General features: G+C 37.3%; 1 protein-coding gene across 1 annotated transcript in view; it reads right to left on the bottom strand.

The window, feature by feature from the left end:
- The window catches only part of TMEM163 (transmembrane protein 163), a 268328-nt gene that overhangs the window by 112494 nt on the left and 129990 nt on the right, over positions 1–25844 (bottom strand). The window contains exons 3-4 of the mRNA XM_043991105.1: positions 21125–21168; positions 19624–19715 (exon numbers count right to left, since the gene is read on the bottom strand). Of these exons, the coding sequence (XP_043847040.1) occupies positions 19624–19715; positions 21125–21168 (136 nt within the window). The remainder of the gene's footprint in view (positions 1–19623; positions 19716–21124; positions 21169–25844) is intronic.

Here is a 25844-nt window from a genome sequence, read left to right as displayed (position 1 = left end):
GCAAGGCTCTTTAATCTTTTCCATGTCCTGGACTCCTTTGGCAATTTGGAGAAGCCAATGGACCCTTTCTCAGAATAATATTCTAAATGCATAAAATAAAATACATAGAACTACAAAGGAAAAGATTCCAAAAAACAATTTAAAATAAAAAAAAAAGTTCACAGACCCTGTGTTAAGATCCCTTGGCCTAGTGCAGAAGTTGGTAAAGTAGGCTTCTTAAGAATGATTTTTACATTTTAAAATGAAGCATTATTATATTTTAAAATGTAAAAGCTCTCTGTCTGTTACAAGAACAGGTGGGCAGCCAGATTTGGCCCTCGCATGTAGTTTGCTGAACCCTGAACTAATGGATAGAGTGCTGAATTCAAAGTCAGGAAAACTTCCTCTGCCACTTATTAGCTGTGTTATTATAGGGCAAATCACCAAAGTTCTCTGAGATTCAGTTTCCTCATCTGTAAAAAGTAGATAAGATACCCACAGTAAATACACTTTACAAGGGTTTTGCAAGGGTCAAATGAGATAATGGAGCCTGGCAAACTTCAAAGTACTATATAAATGTTCATTATTATCACTATTATGTACTTTTTCTGTAGGGACTCATCCTTTTATTCTTTCCTCCCTAATATATCCAGGGGTTTATTTCCTTAGTACTATACTGGCATAGCTGGAGCAACCGGTCATTCATAAGTTACACTGGGTGTGGCTTGAAAAGGAAGGTGGAAGGTCAGCTGTACAGAAGGTCATTTGGGGCAAGCAAAATTTTCCAAGTGGTACAAGATGGGGCAGTGGCCATTTTTAACTCACACTTTCTTTTTGTATATTTTGTAAGGATGCCAAAGGACTGTTATCAGACTCCCATTGTTTTTTCACCTCAGGAAATTAAGGACCTGAAGAAAGGTCTTCATCATCCCTTCCTCACACCCTTCCAAACTTCCTTCCTGACTCCATTCCACCATTTTACAATCTGTCAGTTGGTTCATTCCAGGAGATGAGGGGGAAACAACCTTAACCCATCCTGATGTGAGAAGTCAAAACCTCAGGGATACATATTTCACCCTACATGCTCTGGCTTACCAATGTTCTGTCTCTTTTAATGGGAGGTTTTCCATGCCTTTTCATGGCAGTGGAAGGAACCTTTTCCCTTAAAGGGAACTCTCCAGAATGGCTTCAAGTGCCCATAATAATGAATCAATGGAATTGCAGATGGGAGTGGGGGGGGTGGGGGAGAGTTCTAGCAGGTCAGAATCCCAGAAGACTTGTGATCCAATAGAGAATTGTGATAGCCAGTATGGACTCAGAAAAAGAAAAGCAGGAACCACTCAAAAAAAAGAAAGAAATATGACATGGAGTCCCATAATGCTTTTTGAGGAGTGTTGGGATATTCCTAAGCAGTCAAATCAAGGAAGTCTGGTGACATAAGCCATGATCTGTGGAATACTGATCTGGTCTTGCAGTACATGTGGGGGAAAGGAACTGTGGAGGTTAATTCACTGTGGAAAGAATTGGCAGCACAAATCTATAGTGTAGCCCCAGGGGGTTCTGGCAAACCACTGTAACATAAACGGGGTGGGGGGGGTGAGGTGGGGGGAATGGGACATGAAAGTCCTCTCACCTATTCCAAGCATTTACTAAAGAAGGATTTCCCCCACCTACTCCTAAGTTTTTCCTGAAAGAATTGTATTGTATCTATCACCTTTGGAAATATAGATTTATGTATGGAGAAGACAACAATTCTGCCACCAGATTTATTTACATTGCTTTTATATCTTAACTAAATGATTTTGCTGTTGAATTTATTTTCTACATGATTGGTAAATTGCACTACACTGGTAGAGTCCCAAGCCATAATTTGCAGAATTGATTAGCATCAGAGTCGGAGGTCTTCAGGGGACTAGTGTTACATTTCTCTGTTAAACTCTATCACTTCTAATTATCATCATCCATTCATGACATTTTTGAAGTCACAAGGTTTCCTGAACCTAGCTTTAAGGGGGTGTATGGAAAAGGCTTTGAAAAGTGAAAACCAAGTGTAAAATAATTATACAGAACCTCAGATTTCATGCCAGGTCTAATCAATCATAGCTACCTCATGGGTAAAAGGAGCAGGAAAAGCAGCTTTGGATTGGGAGGCATGTGGGATGCTACTTTAATATAACACCACACACATACATACGTTTTTTAAAAGACTGGGTATCAGGACTTTAAGGTAAAAGAACTGCTTTCTTATAACAATCTGGTGAGGTAGATATTCCCATCTTCATTTTATGAGGAGGAAATTAAGACTCAGAAAAGTGTGTCAAACAGACAGCCCACACACTCCAGAGCGGCCCAAACAAATTAAAATGTAATTGGGAGGGGACTGGCACAGTGGATAAAACACCAGCCCTGGATTCAGGAGGACCTTAGTTCAAATCCAGCCTCAAACAATTGACACTTACTAGCTGTGTGACCTTGAGAAAGTCACTTAACCCTCATTGCTCCACAAAACAAAACCAAAACAAAACTTGAGAAATAGTCAATCAAATAAATAAAAATACAATAAAACATAGAAAACATTACATTTTAAAACTAAATCAATATGTATTCTAGAGGGATACTCATGTATGGTTGTGTTGTTCAATTCTTTGATTCAGTTCATTCAGTCATACCCCAACCCTTCATTTCGGGGTTTCTTGGCAAAGATACTGGACTGGTCTGCCACTTCCTTTGCCAGCTCATTTTACAGATGAGGAAACTGAGGCCAACAGAGTTGAGGAACTTTCCCAGAAAAAAATTAAAATTAAAAAAAATTTTTAAGTATAGGGCCCGATTCCAGAACTAATTGACATCAAAGCTTTGATGTACTTTGTTACTGACATGGACATGTTCAACATTCCCTAGGCTCAGCATATTGATTTCAAACTTTGTTCTGACATTCAATCTGCATAAACCACAGGAGCTCAAAACTTCCAAACTCAAGAGATCCATCATTAGCCTCAGCCCCCCTGACAGCAGGGATTGCAGGCATATGCCCTCCTGCCTGGCTACCGTTATATATTTCTAAAGCATCATGCCCAGGGATTGAATTAGGTAGCCTCTAAGGTCTCATCCAACTTTGAGAATCTATGGTTCTTTTCCTTCTTAATATGCCTTTCCCTTTTCCTCAGAGCATGGTAAAGCAAGCAAATAGTTAATCTATCGTGGGATTGATTGTTATCTTTCTTTGTCAGTCTTTGCACTTAGTCCAAAGGTAGCATGATCAGCCCTTAAAAGATGATAGAAGCCAAAACCATCTGCCTCCCAGAAGAGCGTAAGCTCCTTGAGGCAAGGACTGTTTTTTCCCCCTTTGTAACCTAGCATAGTGCCTTGACCATGGGCTTTTTTTCTTTTCTTTCCTTTCCTTTTCTTTTCTTTTTGCAGGGCAATGAGGGTTAAGTGACTTTCCCAGGGTCACACAGCTAGTAAGTATTGAGTGTTTGAGGCTGGATTTGAACTCAGGTCCTCCTGAATCCAGGGCTGGTGCCTTATCCACTGTACCACCTAGCTGCCCCTTGCCCATAGTTAAATGCCTTACAAGAAGCTTGTTCTATTGGATCTTGTCCAAAAGATCAAAGTTCCAAACAAGATCCGAGCAACTGCCATAGGAAGAGTGTTATATAGTATGTGCAGCAATATACTCCTCATGGGAGCTTTTGAAGGGTGAGTACCTAGCAATCAGTATAAGTGGTCTGGATAAAACATGGGTTTAAGGTAGTTCCAGCTTATGAGAAAAATTATAGTGTGGAATCTTATCAGATGGAGCAAGTATATACATGTGTGTCATATCACAGGTGTGAGGCAATACAAGGAATAATAATTGATACACACAGATATATTAACTTGATTACAGAAGACTATTTTTAAATAAAATATCAATTAAAAGTGATCATTTGATTATTTTTCTTAGCAAGTTTGATAATTATTTTATTGTCTTATTTATCATTTTACATGTTTATTGTTTATGTATTTAAAACAGATATTGAACAGTTACACTTTGTCACTTCATGAGTTCTTGAAATATGCCTTGTGCAGATGACCATGAGCTTAATCACATGGCCAAATTTATTGGGTTTTGAAGTGTGTTGTGTTGTACAAAATATTAATTGAATAAAGTCAAAATTTCTGACCTTATCAAGTTAAAACAACAGGACTTCATCCTGTCTACTATAATCCTTCAATCTAGCCAAGTCCCTTGGCTCAGCAAATTAGGTAAAGGGGAAGGGATATAAACCACATACAATACAATGTAGCCCCTTTTCTTCAAATGGACACTCAAAGATTATCCATTGCAGTGCTTTCAAAGTTTTTCTTTCAACATCCTGCTGAGCATAATGAAATTTGGGTAGACTTGGCACAGGAAAATGAACTTCTGAACTAGGAAGATTTGTTTTTGCCTCGTTGTGGCAGAATTATGAAGCTGAGGAGGCGAACAATGTCCTCCCATCTGCTAGTACTTCTCCTTCCAACAGTGTAGATTTGTAGCCTAAAGAGACAGCTAGGATCGGTGAGCTTTCCTGTTACTCCTGACTGTGCTGTAATCAGATGGAAAATGTCAGGTGCCCATAATGGGAATCAAGCTGTACCTTTCATTGCAGGTGTCCTGATTTTCTTCCAAAACTAATTTCAGCAGGTGGTGGTATTTCCTATTGACTTACACTACTGTACATGCTGCATTTAAATCAGAAACTTGAGACCATACACTTGGAATTCCTTATGCAATTTGACTTGACCAAAACCTGTTCATGCCTGTCTTATTCCTTGCCATATCAACGGATTCCTTCCCCTTGTTTCATCTTCAGTCCTTTTGATTTTATTTTTTCAATTCAACAGATATTCAAACTAGCTTTAATATCCCCCCATTTCTTCCCAACAAGGACATCTACTATGTATCAAGCATGGTAGTGGGGGTGAAGGTGGGAATTGGTTTTAAAAGATAAAGTGAAAACCAGTGACTGCCCTCAAGGAACTTACATTTCTTTATTTTATTTTATTATATTTTAATTAATTAATTAATTTTTGGTGAGGCAGTTGGGGTTAAGTGCCTTGCCCAGGGTCACACAGCTAGTAAGTGTCAAGCGTCTGAGGCCAGATTTGGACTCAGGTACTCCTGACTCCAGGGCTGGTGCTATATCCACTGCACCACCTAGCTGCCCCAGAACTTATATTTCTAATACCATGTGCAGTCTATTAATTTCTTCCATGATCATAATATTTGGGTTTTTAAAAATCCCTCCAGGTCCAGGGTTTTTTTTAAATGAAAATTTTGTAAAATGTAGTTAATAGACTTGGTTAAGGAAGTTCAGAGAAAGATTAGGGGGTTCATAAATTATTGATAGAGCTGGGAGGTATCTTGAAGATCATCCCAGCTAACCACCTCATTTTTTAGAGATAAGGACATTGAGGTTCTTAGAAGTGATGGGTCTCCACTCTATCATCTCTCTTATGGGAGTTTTTCCCCTTATTAGAGTCCACATTTGAAAGGAAAGGAGAGTCAGAAGCCAGAACCAGGAAACCTTGTTGGTTGAACTGTAAATAGGGTCCACAAAAGGGTAGAAGACAGTCAGAAGAATTGTTTGGTCCCAAGAAATTCCCAGAAGTTGAGGATCAAGACACAGAAATGAACCCAATCTTGCAGTCAGATGATTAGAGAATATGCAGAAGCTAGATATTGAGGCAGAATAGGATGTCAAAATCAAGGCAAACATTCAAGAATTAGAGAGCACACAGATGCTAAAGTCCAACATGGCTACATAGCAGGATTTACTAATGGCGAGATTCCTATGCTATGACCCATCACAAGGTCTGGAGGAAGGAGCAGGTTAATCATGAGGAGACAATAAGTGAGTTAACTGGATGAAAGAAAGAGTTCACATTTAGAAAGAGTGAATCTCAGAACCCTCTGGTTCTCATTTTTATCACTGCTCATTGGATAAGAGTTAAAATAAGATTCTCCTGTTAAGTAGAAAGGTAATAGAAGACTAAGGTTTGGGTCAAGATCTCTCAGAGGAAATGATGCACACCAGAAATAAAAGAAGCTTTACCTGGTTAGAGTGAGTGGCATAGTTGATTGCCATGTCCCCCAAAAGAAAAAACAAAGTGCTGAGGGACATAAGCATGGCCCTAAGAAGTTGATCATGTTAGAAAATGTTTGAGCAAATTAATTAATTCTTTGATGTTTTGTTGAGATTTTTTTTCTGGCTACAGAAATTGTGCTCAACTAAATACTGCTCATTTGTTCCATAATTTGGTAAAAGAAAAACAACCCAACAATTTACCCAGTGCCATTTAGACCAACAACGACAAATGACAACATTTTAAAAGCCAGAAAAGTCATGTTAGAATCCTTTAAAGAGTCCTAAGGTTCATTATCATGCCTAAGGTGAAACTGTGTCAGATATACCCTCAACAGAAAGGTATTTGTCCATTCTTGTTTAAAAGTGAGGAATCAGATTTCATCTGTCTTTTCACTCTACAGAATTCTAATCACTTGAATTCTATTCTGCTCATTCCCAAAGCCAGGAGAGTGATTGATGATTAATGGACAGAGGGAGGAGAATTAAAGCTCACTATGAAGTTTAAAAAACTAAATAGAAAAGGCCCAAAGAGAATGCTAACATTTTCTAAGTAGTTTAACTGACTTCTGAAAGGTTTTCACAACACCATGGCGCTGAGATTTTTACCCTACTAAGCAAAGGAGCATAAAGGAAAGTACCTATGTAGTGAAGTAGATAGAGCAGTGGACCTGGAGTCAGAAAGACTCCAAATTCAAATCCTGTCCACATACTTGCTAGCATTGTGACTCTGGAAAAGTCACTTAACCTCTTTCTGCCTGTCTCCATTTCCTCATCAGTAAAATAAGGATAATGAGAACATCAATGTCCCAGGGTGGTTATAAGGATAAAATGGTGTGATATATTTAAAGGGCTTTGAAATCCTGAAAATTCTACATAAATATTTATTATTAATCAATCATAACAGTTTCCCCAGTGGGATTATAGGGAGTAGTACACTGTTTTCAGAGAATTATGATACTCCTCCCAATGATTGTGAGCATTTCTCCCTGGCACTTGACTGATTGATTTTCAGAAACTGAGGCTGCTTCCTGATGATAGACTGACTGAGGAGCAGGGGGCCAAACTCTTAAAAGAGCTGCTCCTCCCCCCATTTCTGGTGAAAGGAACAAAGACACTACTTCTATCTTTTTCCCAAGCACTCTTGAACATAGACTGTCATGTGAAAACACAACAAAGTAGACCTTCATGGAAGAAGGGGAAGGAGCTATCTCTTCCCCTTTCTTCTCCACTCCCTATTCCCTTGTAATTAATGGTGATTTGCAGTGGAAGCACATGACCAAACTGCATGAGGATGCACATAGCCTGAAAAGTGAGTTCAAACTGCAAAGAAAGTTGATGATCGTCAATTGAAGGATGGCTAAGCAAATCATGGTACAAGTGGAATATTACTGTGCTCTAAGAAATTATGAATATGATGAATATAGAGAAGCATGAGAAGAGTTAAATGAACTGATACAGAGTGAAGTAAGCAGAGCTAAGAATATATATATATATACATATATATATATATATATATATATATATATATATATATATATATTTGGAAGGGGACAATGAGGGTTAAGTGACTTGCCCAGGGTCACACAGCTACTAAGTGTCAAGTGTCTGAGGCTGGATTTGAACTCAAGTCCTCCTGAATCCACGGCTGGTGCTTTATCCACTGCACCACCTAGCTGCCCCCCAAGAAAACAATATACACAATGACTACAGCATGAAAATGAGAAACGAGAACCACGAAACAATCAAAAGCAAATGTAAATGTATAATTAATATTCTATTGTTTGCCTTCTTAATGGGTTGGGAAGGGGTAGGAGGGAAGGAAAGAATTTGGAACTCAACATTTTTATAAATTAATGTTGAAAATTTACATGTGAATTGGGAAATATTTAATGAAATAAAGAAAACTATATTGACTTTTAAAAGTAAATGTAAGGGGCAGCTAGGTGGCACAGTGGATAGAGCACCGGTCCTGGATTCAGGGGTACCTGAGTTCAAATCCGACCTCAGACACTTAACACTTACTAGCTGTGTGACCCTGGGCAAGTCACTTAACCCCAATTGCCTCACTAAAAAAAAAAAAAAAAAAAAAAAAAGTAAATGTAAGATTTCAAAGAACAGGCATGGTCCCAAATAACAGAAATAAAAAGAAACCTCTCTTTCCTATACCAACCTGTTGCAGGAGCCAGAGGTCCATGGTATATGACTTATCACAAACATTTTCCAATGAATTTATCAGTTTTGCTCATTTTTCTCTTCTTTTTTTAAAAGAGGGGAGTTCTAGTATATTGTCATTTATACAAGGTAACTCCAAAGTCTTATTGCTTTAGTAGCTTGTCCTTAAAAGAACAAAGGAAAATGAATTTTTCAGATTTTTTTGTAGTATTCAAGGAAACAATATCTACTTTCCTATCTTTACTACACTTGATACTGGAAATCTATTCATCAAATGTGAGCCTAGGATATCTTGACATTTACAAATATTCATTGTGACTTATTATAAATGTTCACAATAGACTCAGAAATTCTGTTTACTTTAAAGTGAAAGGCTGATTAAAAACCATTGGATTTGAATATAGTAATAGGCCATCATAGATGCATAGGATTGAAAGTGACCTTATTCACTTTCAGACAAGAAAATATCTAAACCTCCCTATAGCCCAAACTTCCCCTCAGTCTCTCTTCACTTTAATCTGTTCTGTACACCTAGGGAATATACAGAACCTAGGGGTCAAGGTGGGACTAGAAGTCAAAATCAAGGCAAACAGTCAAGAACCAAAGAGCATTAAGTTATTAATCTCACCTAGGAATTGAGATTCATAAAGCACATAGCTAACCACATTACATATCTCCTCAAGAAACCTCAATGGCTCCTAATTTCCTTTAATTTTGCAGGGGATTGGGGGTTAAGTGACTTGCCCAGGGTCACACAGACCCTAATTTCCTTTAAGAAAACTATAATCTCCTCTTTTGGCATTTAAAGTCCTTCAGAATCTGGTGTTAATTGATCTTTTCAAGTTGATTATATCACTAGCCATGATTCTAAATCCCAGTCAAACTGGCTTTCTTTCTGCTATCTGTACACAACATTCCATCTTAGATTTCAGTATGCTTGCACATGTTCCCCATGACTGGAATGATCTTGCTTCTCACCTGTATGTCTCATGATTCCTAGCTTTATTCAAGTCTTAGCTTAAGTATGACTTCCTATAAGGCCTCCTTTTAACCTCACCTCAACTCTAGAAGTGGAGTGGGGGGGGGAGAGAAAGCAGAACAAGCATTTATTAAGTACCTACCATATGCCCAGCGCTGTGCTAAGTGCTTTTACAATTATTATTTAATTTGATCCTCACAACAATCCTGGGAAGTAGGTGCTATGATTATCCCCATTTTATAGATGAGGAAACTGAAGCAGACAGATGTAATAGACGTATCTAGTATCACACAACTCATAAGTAAATGCCTGAAACTAAATTGGAACTCACAAGATTATGACCTTTGGCTCCAGCTCCCAGAATCGGATCTAGCCTAAGTAAGTGGAAGGGGACCCAGAGGTTAGGTCATGGATCACAGCAATAAATGAGCAAATTAGGAATAAGAATTGGCTCAAAAACAACAAATGCATAAATTTTGGGGGACATCTCTGTGTGTGTATTTGTGTTTGAACACCAAATAACCCAGCCACAGTCATATGGCTTGATTCTGCATCAAGAAGAATGGGCTTCTGTTTGCTTACAGTGGCAATCACAGGTTAAGGACTCATTCTGAGGCTTGGAATACTCTCAGGAAGCAAAATGGATGAACCGAAGTCCGGATGGCTATTTTCCAGAATGATTAACCCGAAGTATGGTCTTTGGCACTTAAGAAAATCTAATCAAAGAATCGATTAGCAGATTCTCCTAATCTATATACTCCTATCATTCACTTGTACACATCAGTATGCCAATGTCTACTTCCTGCTGGCAGTCCACAGCATGACTCTGAATTTACAGGGAATCCAAAAATTAAAACTAGTTAAACTAAAGCTGACATTGTAAAGGATTGTGATCATGGTTTTAATCATGAGATTAGTAGTCTTTCTGTTGCTCACTGACTGTCAGGTGTCCAGCCATTTAGAAATTATAAAACCATCTTCTTGGGAATGTTTTTTACTCAGTAAGTCCATGATTATTAATTTCTTGAAAAAGGCAAATATTTAGGGCATATTAAACACACAGTAGTCAAACCAAGGACATTTCAGGCCATGGAGTAGTATCTCAAGAAATTCTAAGCTATTTACTTTGTTTACAATGTCCCCAATACTAATGAGAAACCTCCAGAAGTTCTAAATTTATGATAGGCAGGTAAGCAGCTATAAAGGCAAAGGGAAGGATATGTTTAAAGATCCAGTTAGAAGAATGAGATTAAATGAAGACTTCATAAATAAATTCATCTGCCTTTTCAAATTCAAATTTTCTAGAAGACTGTTGGATTCTAGAAATCTCATGACGCTTTGAAACAAAAGGAAGATGGATGGGAGTGATTTCTCTTTAGATTATACAAAAGGGTGTGTGTGTGTGTGTGTGTGTGTGTGTGTGTGTGTGTGTGTGTGTGTGTATGTGTGCATGAAATCCATTTTCTAGAATGCTGTAGTGTTTGCTCAATTACTGTTCAGGGAGCACATGAGCTAAAAAGGGACAACTCAGAGATATAATTGATAGAGATTAGATAGATAGATAGGTAGATAAGTAGGTAGGTAACCAAATAATTCCAAATGGACACAATATCTGGTATTCAAACCAACACACAAAAGCCCAATCTTTTATAAAAGAGTAACAGTATGACTCCAGCAGTCACCAATACTCTGCATATTGTCTGCTCTTTCTCAAAAAGGTTTATAATTAGTGATTTAGACCTGAATGGTGAGTGACTTCACATAAGATGAGATTCTTCATTTTCTTTGCCCTTTTTTCAATGTTATCTCAAGTTACTCACCTTGGTGTAATCACTTTCTTCTTGATTACCCATAATCATTTTAGGTTTACTCTGAAAAAAAATGCATGATGATCATTTCCAGAGATGGGAAACCTCTTACTAAAACAGACTTTTTTTTAGGGCCCAAATGAATAGATTACAGAATAAATAAATAATACACAAAAGCATTTAAATTGATGCCTCATGTAATCAGACTGAAAACTTTTATTTCAGTATATGTGCTATCAAAACGAGCACTGAAAATCCTATCTTAAAAGAAGCTAAGACAACAAAGACATTAGATTTAGTCCTTATTTCCTTCCAAATTTCAGTTGGTATTGAAATTACACATGAAAATAGGACATCTGGTGCCAAAGGAGGGTGTTGGAACCACTGGAAAGAATGTCAACTGTGGTGATAATCTATGTCTGAGGGTTCTTCCAAGAGTGAGCCAAAGGTGGAGCTGAAAAGGAAATATTTGTCTTTCAAGATATTGACTTATACCACTACTGTGTAAGGTGTGTTAGCTCATGGGAATGTCTCCAAATTTTCTAGATTCCATTCACTGATAACACAAGCCACCAGTTGTCTGGAAGGAATATCCTCCCAGAATATATTGGATGTCATTTTACCTAAACCAAAGCACAATGTGAGTAGTTGCCCAGCTGTGACATCAGGGTATCAAAGACCTTCTGTTGCAATACATACAAACTCAAGTTTAACAAAATTAATTCTACTGTTGCTCACAGGCAATTTTAGTTTCATGTCTATGGGCAGTGGTTACAGTACTATCTGAATGCCAGGATTTCAAGCACATTTAAAAGCTTTAATATGTGTTTAAGAATGACATAAAATCCCTATGATGACATGTCCTTAGATTTAGACTCAGAAGACTACAGTTAAGAAGGCATCTAGTAGTTTTTATCAAAGTTCTAAACATTTCCACAAGTGAATTTTATCCCATCCTTTTCTGTCTTTGCCATGATCTTGCTCCATTAACCATCCCAAAAAAGGCAAGTAGGCGATACAGTAGAGATGGCACTAGGTCTAAAGCCAAGAAGACCTGAGTTGAAATCCAACCCCAGACTCTTACTAGGTATGGAACCTTAGGCAAAACACAAACTCTGTCTGCCTCAGTTTCTTCATCTGTGAAATGGAGATTATAATAGGACCTACCTCACAGAGTTATTGTGAGTATCATATACGATAATAATTGTAAAGTGCTTCATATGCTTATTTCCTCCCTTCCCATATCTCTAATAGCTCTTTTTAAAATTTTTCCTTTTTATTATTATAAACTTTGCAAATATCAACAAACACAATAATTTCCTTGTACAAAGGACAGGGAAAAATACTGTGTTTGAAGCTGAGAATCTCCACTACATTTTGCTTGATTTATTGCCATATATTTCTAATTTAATTGTATATATTTCAAACTGATGCTCATTAAAAAAGATTCATCAAGGCTCTTTTGATTTTTCTTTTATTTCTATTTTTAAATATCATTATCTCCACAATCTCCCCCAACTCTTTCCCTCCAAAATAAAATAATAATAAAAGCTCTCTCTTGTAACAAATATACATAGTGAAGTGAAACAGATCTATATATTGGCTATACCTGAAAATGCTTGTCCCATTCTGCAATACTACTCTATTACCTCTCTGTCAAAATACTCTGTCAGCATTCTACTGGAGTGAAAAATAGTCATTTCATTGATCATAGATCTTAAGCCTTTTGTAGTTGCTTTCCTTTAAAAAATGTTGTAGTTATTGCATAAATTGTTCTACTGGTTTTGATCATTTCACTCTGCATCAGTTAATACAAGTCTTCTCAAGTTTTCCTAATTCTGTCCTTTTTGGAATTTCTTATGATATAGTAGTATTCCATTGTATTTGTATACCGTAATTTGTGCAGTAATTCCCCAACTGAAGGGCATCCCCAATGTCTCAAGTTCTTTGCTACAACAACAAATTTCTACAAATATTTTTGCACATATGGGTCTTTTCCCTCTTTCTTTGATATCATTGGGGCATGAGCTTGGAACTAGTATGCTTATTTACTATATTTATTTCCACAATTTATTTTTCTTGGTTTATTGCTATAGTTAGCATTTCTAGAATTACATCAATTAACAGTGGTGACAGTGGATAATCTTGCTGTACTACTGATCTTATTATAAAGAACGCTAAAATTTCTCCATTACAATAAATGTTAGCTCTTGATTTTAAATAGATGCTATTTATTATATTAAGAAACACTCCATTTCTTCCTATTGTTTTTAATGTTTTTTTTTACTAAACTGGGTGTTGTATTTTGTCAAAGACCTTTTCTCTTTCTATTGATATATCCTATGTTTTTATTGTTTTTGTTATTAATATGATCCACCACATTTATAATTTCCTAATGTTAAGATAACTATGCATTCCTGATATAAATCTAACTTGGTATGTTGTATAATCTTTTAAATATGCTATTGCAGCCCCTGTGCTTACATCTATAACTTAACAGTATTGGTCTATACTTTCTTTCTCTGAATTAGCTCTCTCTGGTTTAGGTATCAGGACCAGATTTATCTCACAGAAAGAATTTTATAGAAGCCCTCTTTTTTTAATTTATTTTTAGTTTATAAAATAAAACAAGCATTTCTATAATATAGTAGAATGTTTCTTTAAATGATCACACATGAAACTGCAAATGTATAAATGTACAACTTGCTATTCCTTTTAAATATATAATAAAAAGTTATCTAACTTTTCCTTCTTTTTTTCTTCCCCTCTCCTCCCCACCATAGAGATGGCTACATTAGACACAAATACGTACATATATATATATGAAAATAATTCTATACATACTTCCATTTATCAGTTCCTTAGTCCTTTGTAGTTAATTTGGGTATTTATAATAGTAAAAATGACTTAGTCATTCAAAGTGGTTCTTAAAACAATATTGCTTTTACTATATACAGCATTCTCTTGGTTCTACTCATTTTACTCTTCATTATTTTGTACAAATCAATGAGCTCATCTTTTCTTACACCACAACAGTATTCCATTACAATCAACTACCAGAACTTGTTCAGCCATTCCCCAATCTACGAGCATCCCCACAATTTCCAGTTCTTTGCCACCAAAAATATGGCTGTTAAAAGTAGTTTAGAGCAAATAGGTACTTTTCCTTTTTCCTTACTCATATTTGGAAATAGATCTAGTAGTAGTATTGCTGGGTCAAAGGGTATATGCATGTACAAAGTCCTCTTTTTCTTATTTTTGAAAATAATGTAAAATAGGAATTCATTGCTCTTTAAATGCTTGCTAGAATGATTTTGAGTATTTTTCCCTTTAGGAGTTATTTTATGGTTTATTGGGTTCCTTTTGCTGAGACTAAGTTACTTAAATCATCAATTTCTTGGTTCTGTTAATCTGGTTATTTTTCTAAGTATTCATCAATTTTATTTGTTAGTCATTTTATTGCCATCACATTTTTTCTAATGGTTTTCTTTATTTCATCTTGATTTGTCAAGAACTTTCCATTTTCATTTTGGTAATTTGGTTTTCCTCTATTATTTTAAAATATGATTAGCTAACAAATTCTCCCATGTACCTTCAATCTCTTTTTCTCTAATGACTTCTCTACCTTTGCCCACAAAATACTCAGTTCCTTTCTATCCGATCAATCTATCACAAAGCATTTACTGTGTCTAGCACTTACCATTTGTCAAATATGTACCATACAAAATGCCAAAGATTTAAGGACAAGATTGAAACTATCCCTATCCTCAAGGAACTTACATCCTATCAAAAGACCACATCTCCAAACTAAAAAAACTTTCCATGGACCATGCTACTAGTGCCATTGCCATATTTCTTTTCTACCCTTTATTGCCAAATTCTAGCCTATGGCCTCTGCCTTCATCTCTTCATCTCACCACTCCTCAATCCCATGCAATCTGCTTTCTGTCCCCACCACTTCAATAAATTAAATTCCATAGAATTATTAATGATCAAACAACCTTTTTCTCTTCCCATTTTCCTTAACTTCTTTATATTATTTAATCATTTTTAGAGGTAGAAGATGATTTAAAGATCATCTAATTCAACCCCTTCATTTTATAGATGAGGAAACTGAGGCTACAGAATTTGAATTCTTTTTTTTGCAGGGCAATGAGGTTTAAGTGACTTGCCCAGGGTCACACAGCTAGTAAGTGTCAAGTGTCTGAGGCTGGATTTGAACTCAGGTCCTCCTGAATCCAGGGCCAGTGTTTTATCCACTGTGCCACCTAGCTGCCCCTAGAAATTGCAATTTTCCCTCACAATCTCTTGGAGGATGGTGTCTAAACTCTTGTTTTGGTCATGGTTTTCAGGTAGTCCAATGATTTTCAAATTGTCTCTCCTAGATTTATTTTCTAGGTCAGCTGTTTTTCCAAGGAGATAGTTCACATTGCCTTCTATTTTTTCATTCAATTGGATTTGCTTTACTGTGTCTTGGTTTCTCATAAGCTCACTAGCTTCCATTTGTTCAATCCTAATTCTTAGGCAATTATTTTCAGCAGACAGTTTTTTAATCTCCTTTTCCATTTGGCTTTTCAAACTGTTGACTTTTTTCTCATGACTCTCCTGCATTGCTCTCATTTCTCTTTCCATTCCTTCCTCTCTTTCTCTACATCTTCGTTCTATCTCTCCTACTTTCTCTTCAAAGTCCCTTTTGAGAGCTTCCATGGCCTGAGACCAGTTCATATTTTTCTTGGAAGCTTTGGATGTTGGAGCTTTGACCCTGTTATTATCTTCTTCTTCTGAGGATGTATTGTGGTTTACCTTTCCCCCAAAGAAGTTTTCGATGGTCTTCTGCTTTCTCTGCCTACTCATCCTGGCTTACTGTTTCTTGGCTTTTTACTCCTTAAAGTGTAGTGCTGCTTCCCGGACACACCGTTCATGCTACAGCGTGGCCCAGGGGGTGATTGGGCTTCTTCTCAGCCTGCCTGGCTTGTGAGTAATCACAGCCGCTTTCTCTTTGACCCGGAAACAGAAGTCTGATTGAACTCTGATTCTCTATGGTCGGAAGCTTGGCGTGCTTTTACCCCTCCCCCACTGGGCCACCACCACTCTATTCAGCCCACTGGTTCAGACCCAGGGCGCCTTGCCCCAACTCCAGCAGACACTGCTTCCACTTCACCCCGGCCCACCCCCGAACCCCCTCACCAGCCCGTGATCGGAGCCCCAGAAGCTGCTGGTGCTGAAGACTCCGACATGTGCCGGAAGCACTGTCCCTGGCTGGGTCCGGACCGCGAGCTGAGCTGTTCAGCCTGATCAGTAGGTGATCAGAATTGCCCTCTTTTGCAGAGAAACAGTCTCACTCTGTTCTTATGTGCATAAGGTTGTTCTGCCCCTAGAAATTGAATTCTAATGACAAGTTTCTTAACAACCACTTTATGACCTTTTCCCACCTTTCCCTAATATTCTTGACCTTTTGTAGTATCCCAGATTCAGTATTAACTACCTGTGTGACTGTTAGTGAATCATAATATCTCTGACCTTGTTTCCTCAAATAAAAATGAGGATAATAATACTTACCTCATGAGGCTATAATAAGCAAAGTGTTTTGTGGTCCAGAAGTGTTATACAGAATGTTACAGAACTCAAATAAATATATCAATCTAAGGACTGTTATGGAATTATAACCTTCTAGTCACCAGGTGAGAAACCTCGAAATCTTCTTTGACTTTTCTCTTCTTCATCTCAGACATCCAGTAAGTTGTCAAACCAATTCTGCCTCTACAGTCTTTCATTATTCACCCTCTAATTTTTATTTCCATTGAGCCTACCCTAATTCAAGCCCTCTCTTGTTTTCACCTGGCTTTTTACGTACATATCATTTTTTGTTCAATCTGTTGGTGCTCTATCTCTTCTCTAAAGAATTTTTCATACCACTACCCATAAACTCTTCCTAATGCATTTCTCTGTTCACATCACTCCTCAGCTAATTACTTTTTTTTTTTTTTGCGGGGCAATGGGGGTTAAGTGACTTGCCCAGGGTCACCCAGCTAGTAAGTGTCAAGTGTCTGAGGCCGGATTTGAACTCAGGTCCTCCAGAATCCAGGACCAGTGCTTTATCCACTATGTCACCTAGCTGTCCCAGCTAATTACTTATTGAATAAAAGTTTCAATCTTGATCCTAGCATTCAAGGCTTTCTACAATCTGATTCCAATCTAGCTTTTCACATACATGTCACATTATTAGTCTTCATATATTCCATGTCAAACTCTATCCCTTGTTTTGTTTTTTTTTCTATCCCTTGTTTTAATCTTGTCCTTTCCCATCTCTGTGTCTTGGTTCAATTCACACCTTGAATAGACTCATTTCACTCTAGTCCATCAAAGAAAGGAATGCTTTAGATTTATGTACTGTGCTAAAAAACTCTCCCATGTCCCTGTGTCTATAAAACTTAATTTTAAAAAATTTTAAATTTTGTAATTTTTTGCGTGGCAATGAGGGTTGTGACATGCCCAGGGTCACAAAGCTAGTGTCAAGTGTCTAAGGCCATATTTGTGAAACCTTAATTTAAAAAATGTATTTCTTGTTCTTGTTTGTTTTGTTTTTAAATCAATAAGGAGTCCTTCTTTTTCTTCAAGGCCTATCTCTGGTATTATCCTCTTGTCTAAACACATATTGATGCTCCCTTCCTACACCTTTGTAACAAGCTTTCCCTTTTCATATTTCTCATACTATTTTTCCTATACCTCCTGTGACATTTTATTCTCACATCATACTTTCCTCATCCTACTCCCAACATGCCCATCTGAATTTGATGTTAAGTCTTTTAAAAACAGGATCTGCGTCATGTCCTTTTCTAAATCCCCAGTGCCTAATACAGTGTCATATACCTAGCAGACACTTAATATTTGTTGAACTGACTTTAAAAATTAATAGTAATTGTGACTATGGGGGAAGAATGAATGAAACATGAAATGGCTAAAGATTCAGTATGGTGGTTTCACCACTATGACAATCAACATTAGGTATACATTAAGCAGAAAAGCTCCAGTTTCCTCCTGCTTTATAATATATTCCTTTATTATAGTGCCATCAGAACAGAGGGAATAAGAAAAGGGATGGTGAGAATGAAGTAGCCACCATCAAGACTTCTGGGGCAATCCTTTCTACTGATGTGGTATGGAAGTGAGAGGAGAAAAGTCATGTGACAGAAGTTGGAGGTAAGTGAGAAAGTGAGAGAGTGAAGGTGGGTCATGATAGATGAAGGGAAGTGGATGGGATGAGGATGAAAAAAAGAGAAGATCAATTACGAGTGTTTCAGGATCTCCCAACAGAGAGAGAATTATCTTTGTGGGTTAAAAAAAAGACAGAATAAACTAATAGAGCAGAGAGAAAGACTCTATTCAAGAAGTTTATCAGTTGGGGAATGGCTAAAAAAACTGTGGTATATGATTGTAACAGAATATTATTGTGCTATAAGAAATATCAAGCAAATAGATTTCAGAAAAACCTGGAAAGATTTACATGAACTAATGTATAGTAAAGTGAACAGAACCTACACAGCAATAGCAATGTTGTATGATGAAGAACTGTGAATAATTTAGCTATTATTAGCAATGCAATGATCCGAGGCAATCCTGAAGGACTAATGATGTAGCATACTATCCACCTCCAAAGAAAGAACTGACATTGATTAAATTCAGACCACAGCATATTTTTCTTTCTTTCTTTCTTTCTTTCTTTCTTTCTTTCTTTCTTTCTTTCTTTCTTTCTTTCTTTCTTTCTTTCTTTCTTTCTTTCTTTCTTTCTTTCTTTCCTTCCTTCCTTCCTTCCTTCCTTCCTTCCTTCCTTCCTTCCTTCCTTCCTTCCTTCCTTCCTTCCTTCCTTCCTTCCTTCCTTCTTTCTTTCTTTCTTTCTTTCTCTCTCTCTCTCTCTCTCTCTCTCTCTTTCTTTCTTTCTTTCTTTTCTTTGAGTCTTCCTATACAAAATGACTAATATGAAATGTTTTACATAATTGCACATGTATAACCTCTATCTGATTGCTTACCACCTCAAGGAGAAGGTAGGGAAGGGACAGAGGGAAGAATAGAATTTGAAATTCAAAACTAAATAAAAATGCTTAAAAGTAAATAAAGAAGTTTATACTTCTATATTAATCATAGATTTTAAAAACAATAGCATGCTGGACTTAAGTGTGAGAAGATTCATTATTGTATAATGGAAGCCCAGTTATAACTCAAATATTTATGTGTGTGTGTGTGTGTGTGTGTGTGTGTGTGTGTGTGTGTGTGTGTGTGTGTGTGTGTATAAGCTTGTTCCTCTCCTGTAGAGAACTGGGATTCCATTATATAATGTTATTATTATTATTATTGTTATTGTTATCATATAGATATCATAGTACCTTCATGTTACACCTGAGACCATCAAAAGAACCTCAAAGTGTTTCTTTACTTAGAGATATAAAGGTACATAGGTCAAAGTTCATTGATAACCATCCTTTTAATCGTTGCAAATGTAGACCTGATCACACTTGATTGCCTCAGCTCTGAGGTTTTCTGCTGCCCAATCTATAGAGAGCTAAGATATACTTACATGTATTCCCTGTGTGCAGAGTGTACAGCTGCTGCATTGCTGTAACGCCACAGAACAATCGCAGATGACAAAACATCCAAGATGGCATCAAACTGGAGGAGGGAAATATGAGAGTCAGTGGTTTCCAGGGTCATTTTGCTAGGAACACTTAGCAAATTAACGTTAAAGAAAGGTGACTTCATAATAATTTTAAAATAATAGATCACCACTGATTTACCCTTGGGGATTCAAGTACCCTGTACATCTAATCCACCATCAAAAAAAAGGTATGATCATCTCTATTAACTAATCAAAAAAGCCACAGTCTTTGATATGGCAGGATCTGTTTGTATGCTCTCTAGTTGCTGCCCTCTGGAAACATTAAAAATAAAGGGGCTACAATGAACCCCAAAATACCGAATCTTGTTTTAATACACCTTAAATCATTTGGGTGAAGTTCAACATATCCCTGCCAAAGGACTTTGGGAATAGTTTCCTGCATGCTCTAAAACTCCTCTATTGGAAAGAGAAAATAGATTTGCGAATGGGGTATATCTGTGTAGGGGAACGTGAGGTGCAAAACAAGAAACCTCAATGTTGTGGGTGGTGTTTAAGTGAGGCCCTTCACATCCTATTGCCCGTAGATCACACATTTCATCTGATGAAATTACAGAAAAATCCAACCCCCTTCCCCAATTATTGTACAGATGAAGCTTTCAGAACAGTGTAGCTCTCCGACTTCCTCTCCTCTGTAAATAGCATCACAACCTAAGCAATTGCTCTCTACATCCTTTAAACAAGGTTTTAGAGCAGGAGTTCTGAAACTGTGGTCTATAAACTTGTTTTTCTTTTCAAATATTTTGATAACTATATTTCAATCTAATTTCTTTCCTTTGTAATCCTAATTATTTTATTCTATGCATCGAAAAAGTGATTCTGAGAAAGGGTCCATAGGCTTCATCAAAGGGATCCAAGACACAAAAACACTCAAAATGCCTGCTCAGTCTAAAGAAAATAAGAGTTAGACCTTCAGAAACGCATGCTTCCCCTGGAAAGTGACTTAGAGACAACCCCAAGCCAGACATAATCTTGCTCTTAAGTGTGATCCTTTTGAGGAGGTAGGGGTGGAGGGAAGGGGGAAATCACACCCAACCAAAGGATAGTTGAATTAATATCATTTTTCAAACCTACAATAAATTTGGGGAACTTGAGAAAAAGCTGAAATCCTAAAACATTGCAGAAACTATCTGCGGGAAAGTAGGCATTTATCATTAAGTGAGAGAAACTTTCACCTACCCAGAGTGAAAAATATCAGAACACTTGCACTGTGTGGCTGGGAATATGGTCTCAAAGGCAATTCTATTGCTAAATACTAAAGTATTTAGTAATTGTGTGTTGAGATAGTCCCCAATGCTGATCTTCTCAGAGTGAGTAATTGCACATATTCACAGAGTCCATGGCAAGGTTACATGGCTCAGATAATGGGGCAAAGCAGCATAAAAGGACATTTCAAATTACTTACAGCAAACCCAAAAGCAGAGGCGCTGTACCTCATTACGGAGACAGCTAAAAAGAAAGAAAAGATTGTTCAGAATAATTTCGACCTTGTTAGGGATATTTTCTTTCATTGTGAATATAGTCATCAGAAGTAGTCTTTTCAACACTGTAGGAAGACCTCCAAGAGAACAAAGACCAGTGAGGTACCTCTGCAAATTGGGGGACTCTGAAACCAAGAGGCTCCATTTTGGTTTATTCTTAGGAAGAGGACATTGCTCATCCTCTTACTTCTCAGTCTGCTATAATGGCCAATTGTAGTACATTTTGAGGGCACTCAAATGGGAGAAAAAGATTTCATTACAAATCAGACTCTTACAATCTGGGTATCAAAAATTGACAAAATCCAAAAGAGAAAAGGAGAGAAACAGACACACACATATATACAGTACAAACATGCACTGAGAAACTTTTTTTTTCAGGGCAATGAGGATTAAGTGACTTGCCCAGGGTCACACAGCTAGTAAGTGTTAAGTGTCTGAGGCCAGATTTGAACTCAGGTCCTCCTGAATCCAGGGCCTGTGCTCTAGCCACTGCACCACCTAGCTGCCCAAGAGACTCTTACTGTTGAACATAAAAGTTGTTAAGATGACAAAGCAATCAATCAGAAACAGACTCACTGGGACATGTTACAAAGCTAACCCTAAGTGCAAAGTGTTTCAGTGCCCACAAGGTTATAATCTAGAAGTCACAAATACTTTCAAAGAGAATTTGATCCAAATCCAAAGTGGAAAAAAGGTTCAAGGGGGAGCACAACTTTTCCTGTGTTTAGGGGGGCATTTTTGGCAAGTCTATGTGGTGAAACTTTCTCATAATTCTGTGATCTATCAAATACCTATATAACCTTTGGCAGGGTAGGTATTGGACACTCTAACAATATAACTTAGTTAAATACATTTAAGCTTCACAACATACATATCAATAAAGATGAGACTTACATTAGAAGTTGGAAATCTCTTGAAAAAAAGTAGGCCAGGGTGCTAACCCACTTTCATGTTAAGAACTGGCAAAAGGGGTAAAGTGTGGAGGTGTGAATATTGGCCATTTAATGAGAGATGGTAAAGGGTTAGGGACTGAGAAAGTGCAATCTATGGCACTAGTAGTAGTCCACACTGGTGGCAGGCTAAGGGGTTGTGGCAAAAGAAATTGATTCATATGTCAAAAATAATCTATCCTTGGTTTGAATGAAAAGGGATGCTGACTTCTATGCTATTATAAATATTTAAAGCCTTTTTCATTTCCTTTCATAGGAAGATAGAAGCAAGGTACTACACCAAATGAAAGCATGGAGAAAATATAATTTGTAACTAAAAAATCATTGCAGATTTTCCCTATTTTTACATAAACTAGTTAGAATAACTTCTATTTACCCATTATATCTTATTTTTCTGGATACTCTAATTTATTAAATATAGTGCTATAGGCTGCATTTAAAATATGTGTGTATGTCTTACTTAAAGAAATGGTAAGATATGCCTGCTATTGAGAGTAGATGGGGGGCAGCTAGGTGGCACAGTGGATAAAGCACTGGCCCTGGATTCAGGAGGACCTGAGTTCAAATCCAGCCTCAGACACTTGACACTTACTAGCTGTGTGACCCTGGGCAAGTCACTTAACCCCCATTGCCCCGCAAAAAAGAAAAAAAAATTACAACAGAGAGTAGATTGTTGGCTATATTTAAAAATATAAGCTTTACCATTATGTGGTATTTTTAAAAAATGTCTTTTAAGCTGAATAATTTTATACCTTTATACCATTCTGATGCATTGAAAAGTGGGGGGAAATGTAGAATTGTGACACTTTTTAGAAATATTGATGGGATATTGTTAATGTATGTGGTATTCCACTGAGTCTGTTGGAGTTGAATGCCCATGACTGAAATACATGCAAAATCACATTAAAACATTATTTTTGAATCAGTTAAGATAGCAACTTTGATGTCATTTCAAAGGTGAGATATTATGAAAGGAAAATGGGATATTTTTCAATCACTCAGGACCTTATGTGATAATCCTACTAAAAGTAGTACAATTTACCCAAGTACTCTTAATAGAGTTGAAGGCTTAAAATTTCCATTTTTCTTATAAATTGACTTCCAGTCATTTCCTTTGTGAAATAGAATGGAAAAGATGCTAAGAATCCCTTAAGGAACAAAGACTCACTAAAGAGCCCTAAGGATCATCTTACCCACAGAATCTTCAATTTTCAATTTTCAGTCAACACCGAAGCCAATTTTCACTATTAACTAAGAGGGAAACATTAGTATGGGTCCTGGTCACGAAGAGTTCAACTGGGTCTCTTTCCAAATTTCTGGGATAAGCTTGAATAGCAACTCTATTTTCTTTTGGTGCACAACTCAATGCAACAAATTCCTGTCCCATCCCTGGGTTGAACTCAAGCAGATCAAAATGTTACAAAGAAAGTCAGGTCAAACCAGATCATTTTGTTTAGCACATTTTCACCACTTTTCAAGCTAAAAACAAGTTTCAATTGAATAATATCAGGCTGCACCCAGGAAGAATGTCTCAGGGATGAGATAATGAGATATGGCACCTTTGACATCAAGAAAACATTTAAATTCAGCCTAGATCAGTGGTGATTAAAAGCCACTGGAAGCCCCAAACTCAAAGCTAGCAGGGTGGTTCAGTGAAGAGAACTATGTAGAACAGACAATAGACCAGCATTCATTTGACCTTAAACTACTACTGTGAATGGCAATAGCAATAAATAAACCAGCCATTAATTAACACGGAGGCTGAATTTCACTTTCCCCCCAGACAACCCTCCCCACCCCCCACGAAGCTGGTTCTTCTGGTGAAAATGAATATTTCAGAGGTTTGTGATAATGAAGTCATCACACCTGCCACTCCCATGCTAGCTTCATTCAATCTCTATTATAGCAACTTGGAGTTACAGACCTCTATGTCCCATATGAATTTATTAGACTAGAATAAAATCACAGAGCTCCATGGGGAGATTTTCAAAGGCTTCTCCGCCACTGAAGCTTAGAAAATGTGTTCTTCCCCCAAGAGGCATCTACATGAAATATGCCTCATGCACTGGGGGAACACATGGAAAATAAAGACAGTTTTAACATCAGCTGGCCAGCCTTTCTACTTTAATCTTATTGGCCGCTTATTTAATTATCCACTGCAATGGTTTGCAACCTTTGCCTGTCTCATGAAGTCCCCTCCTCCAACTCAGCCCTGAACATAATTACATGAACATGTAATGTAGGGCACCTCCACCTCACCTCCTCTATTCCACAACATCAGCCTCTCTTCATACATATGTGTGTGTTTGTGTACATACATATATATACATTAGAGCTCATATAGATATATATTTTACATATATATACATTTAAATATATAGTGTGTATCATATATATATATATATAGTGTGTGTATATTACTATTTAGTTTTTACGTAACCAACATTTCTAGCTGAATTTCTCCACTTGCCCTTGCCAGAAAGTCATTCCTCATAGGAAAGATTTTTTTTTTAAAAGGATAGAAGAAAAAAGAAAAAAGTTCCATAATAACATAGCACTTGTTTTCATGGAAGACACACTTCTATACCGGCCCCAAAGGCTATTTTCTATTTGTGCCCTTGACCTTGTATCTTCCTGCCTCAGCTAGGACATTAGCTCCATCAATTGTTCCCTTGAATACTCTTCAGTCCCTCCCTCCTTTGATTCCCTCCCAATTACTTGTAAAATATTTATCTCCTTAATCCTTAAACAAAACAAAAACAGAACCTAAAAGAATTTTGTCTTCCTTCTACCTCACTGAACTACGGTGGCATCTCTTTCCTCTTATTGAAGTCAATTAACCTTTTTGAAGAGGTGCCTCTGCCTGATGATTCCACATCCTCATCATTCACTCTCTGATCAACTCTTTGCAATACAGCTTTCACTTTCACCACTTTATTCAAAGTACTCTAGCAAAGCATGACCAAATGACCTCCTAAATACCACCTATCAGTTTTTATATGCCTTGACCTCTCTAGACATGCACCCCCTTTGGATTCTTTCTCTACCCTTGGTTTCAAAGAGATGACACTTTATTCTCCTATTTCCCTAATATTCCTTCTTTTCCTGACCCCCCAGATGAGTTTTCTCCAAGGTTCTGTCCTTGCCGTTCTGTCCTCTCTTCATATAGTCTCTTCTTTGAGAATCTATTTTTTGTTGTTGTTGTTGTTGTTGTTGTTGCCGGGGCAATGGGGGTTAAGTGACTTGCCCAGGGTCACACAGCTAGTAAGTGCCAAGTGTCTGAGGCTGGATTTGAACTCAAGTACTCCTGAATTCAGAGCCAGTGCTTTATTCACTGCGCCACCTAGCTGCCCCCGAGAATCTATTTTATTACCAGGGTTTCAGTTATCACTTCTGCATCATTCCTAAATCTAATTCATCAACCTTGATTTCTCTTCTAAGTTCCCAACTCCCATCTTCACTTGTTTGCCCTATAGACACCTTAAGCTCAGCACACTTAAGCTCAAAATTCTAGGATCCTAGAGTTAAAGCTCTAGGGGATCTTAAGAGGTCATATTGAGCAACTAGATCATTTTACTGATAAGGACTCTGGGACCCAGATATTTGCCCAAGGTCACAAAATGTTTTAAGTAGCAGTGCCCAGATTTGGCTCTCAACCTACTACAACAAATTCCCTTACCCCTCCTTTCTATAT

This window comes from Dromiciops gliroides, chromosome 3 (assembly GCF_019393635.1).
Source record: "Dromiciops gliroides isolate mDroGli1 chromosome 3, mDroGli1.pri, whole genome shotgun sequence".
In the NCBI taxonomy this organism is placed as follows: domain Eukaryota; kingdom Metazoa; phylum Chordata; class Mammalia; order Microbiotheria; family Microbiotheriidae; genus Dromiciops; species Dromiciops gliroides.
The sequence above is the reverse complement of the archived record's forward strand: the minus strand, read 5'-3'. Positions and strand labels throughout refer to the sequence as shown.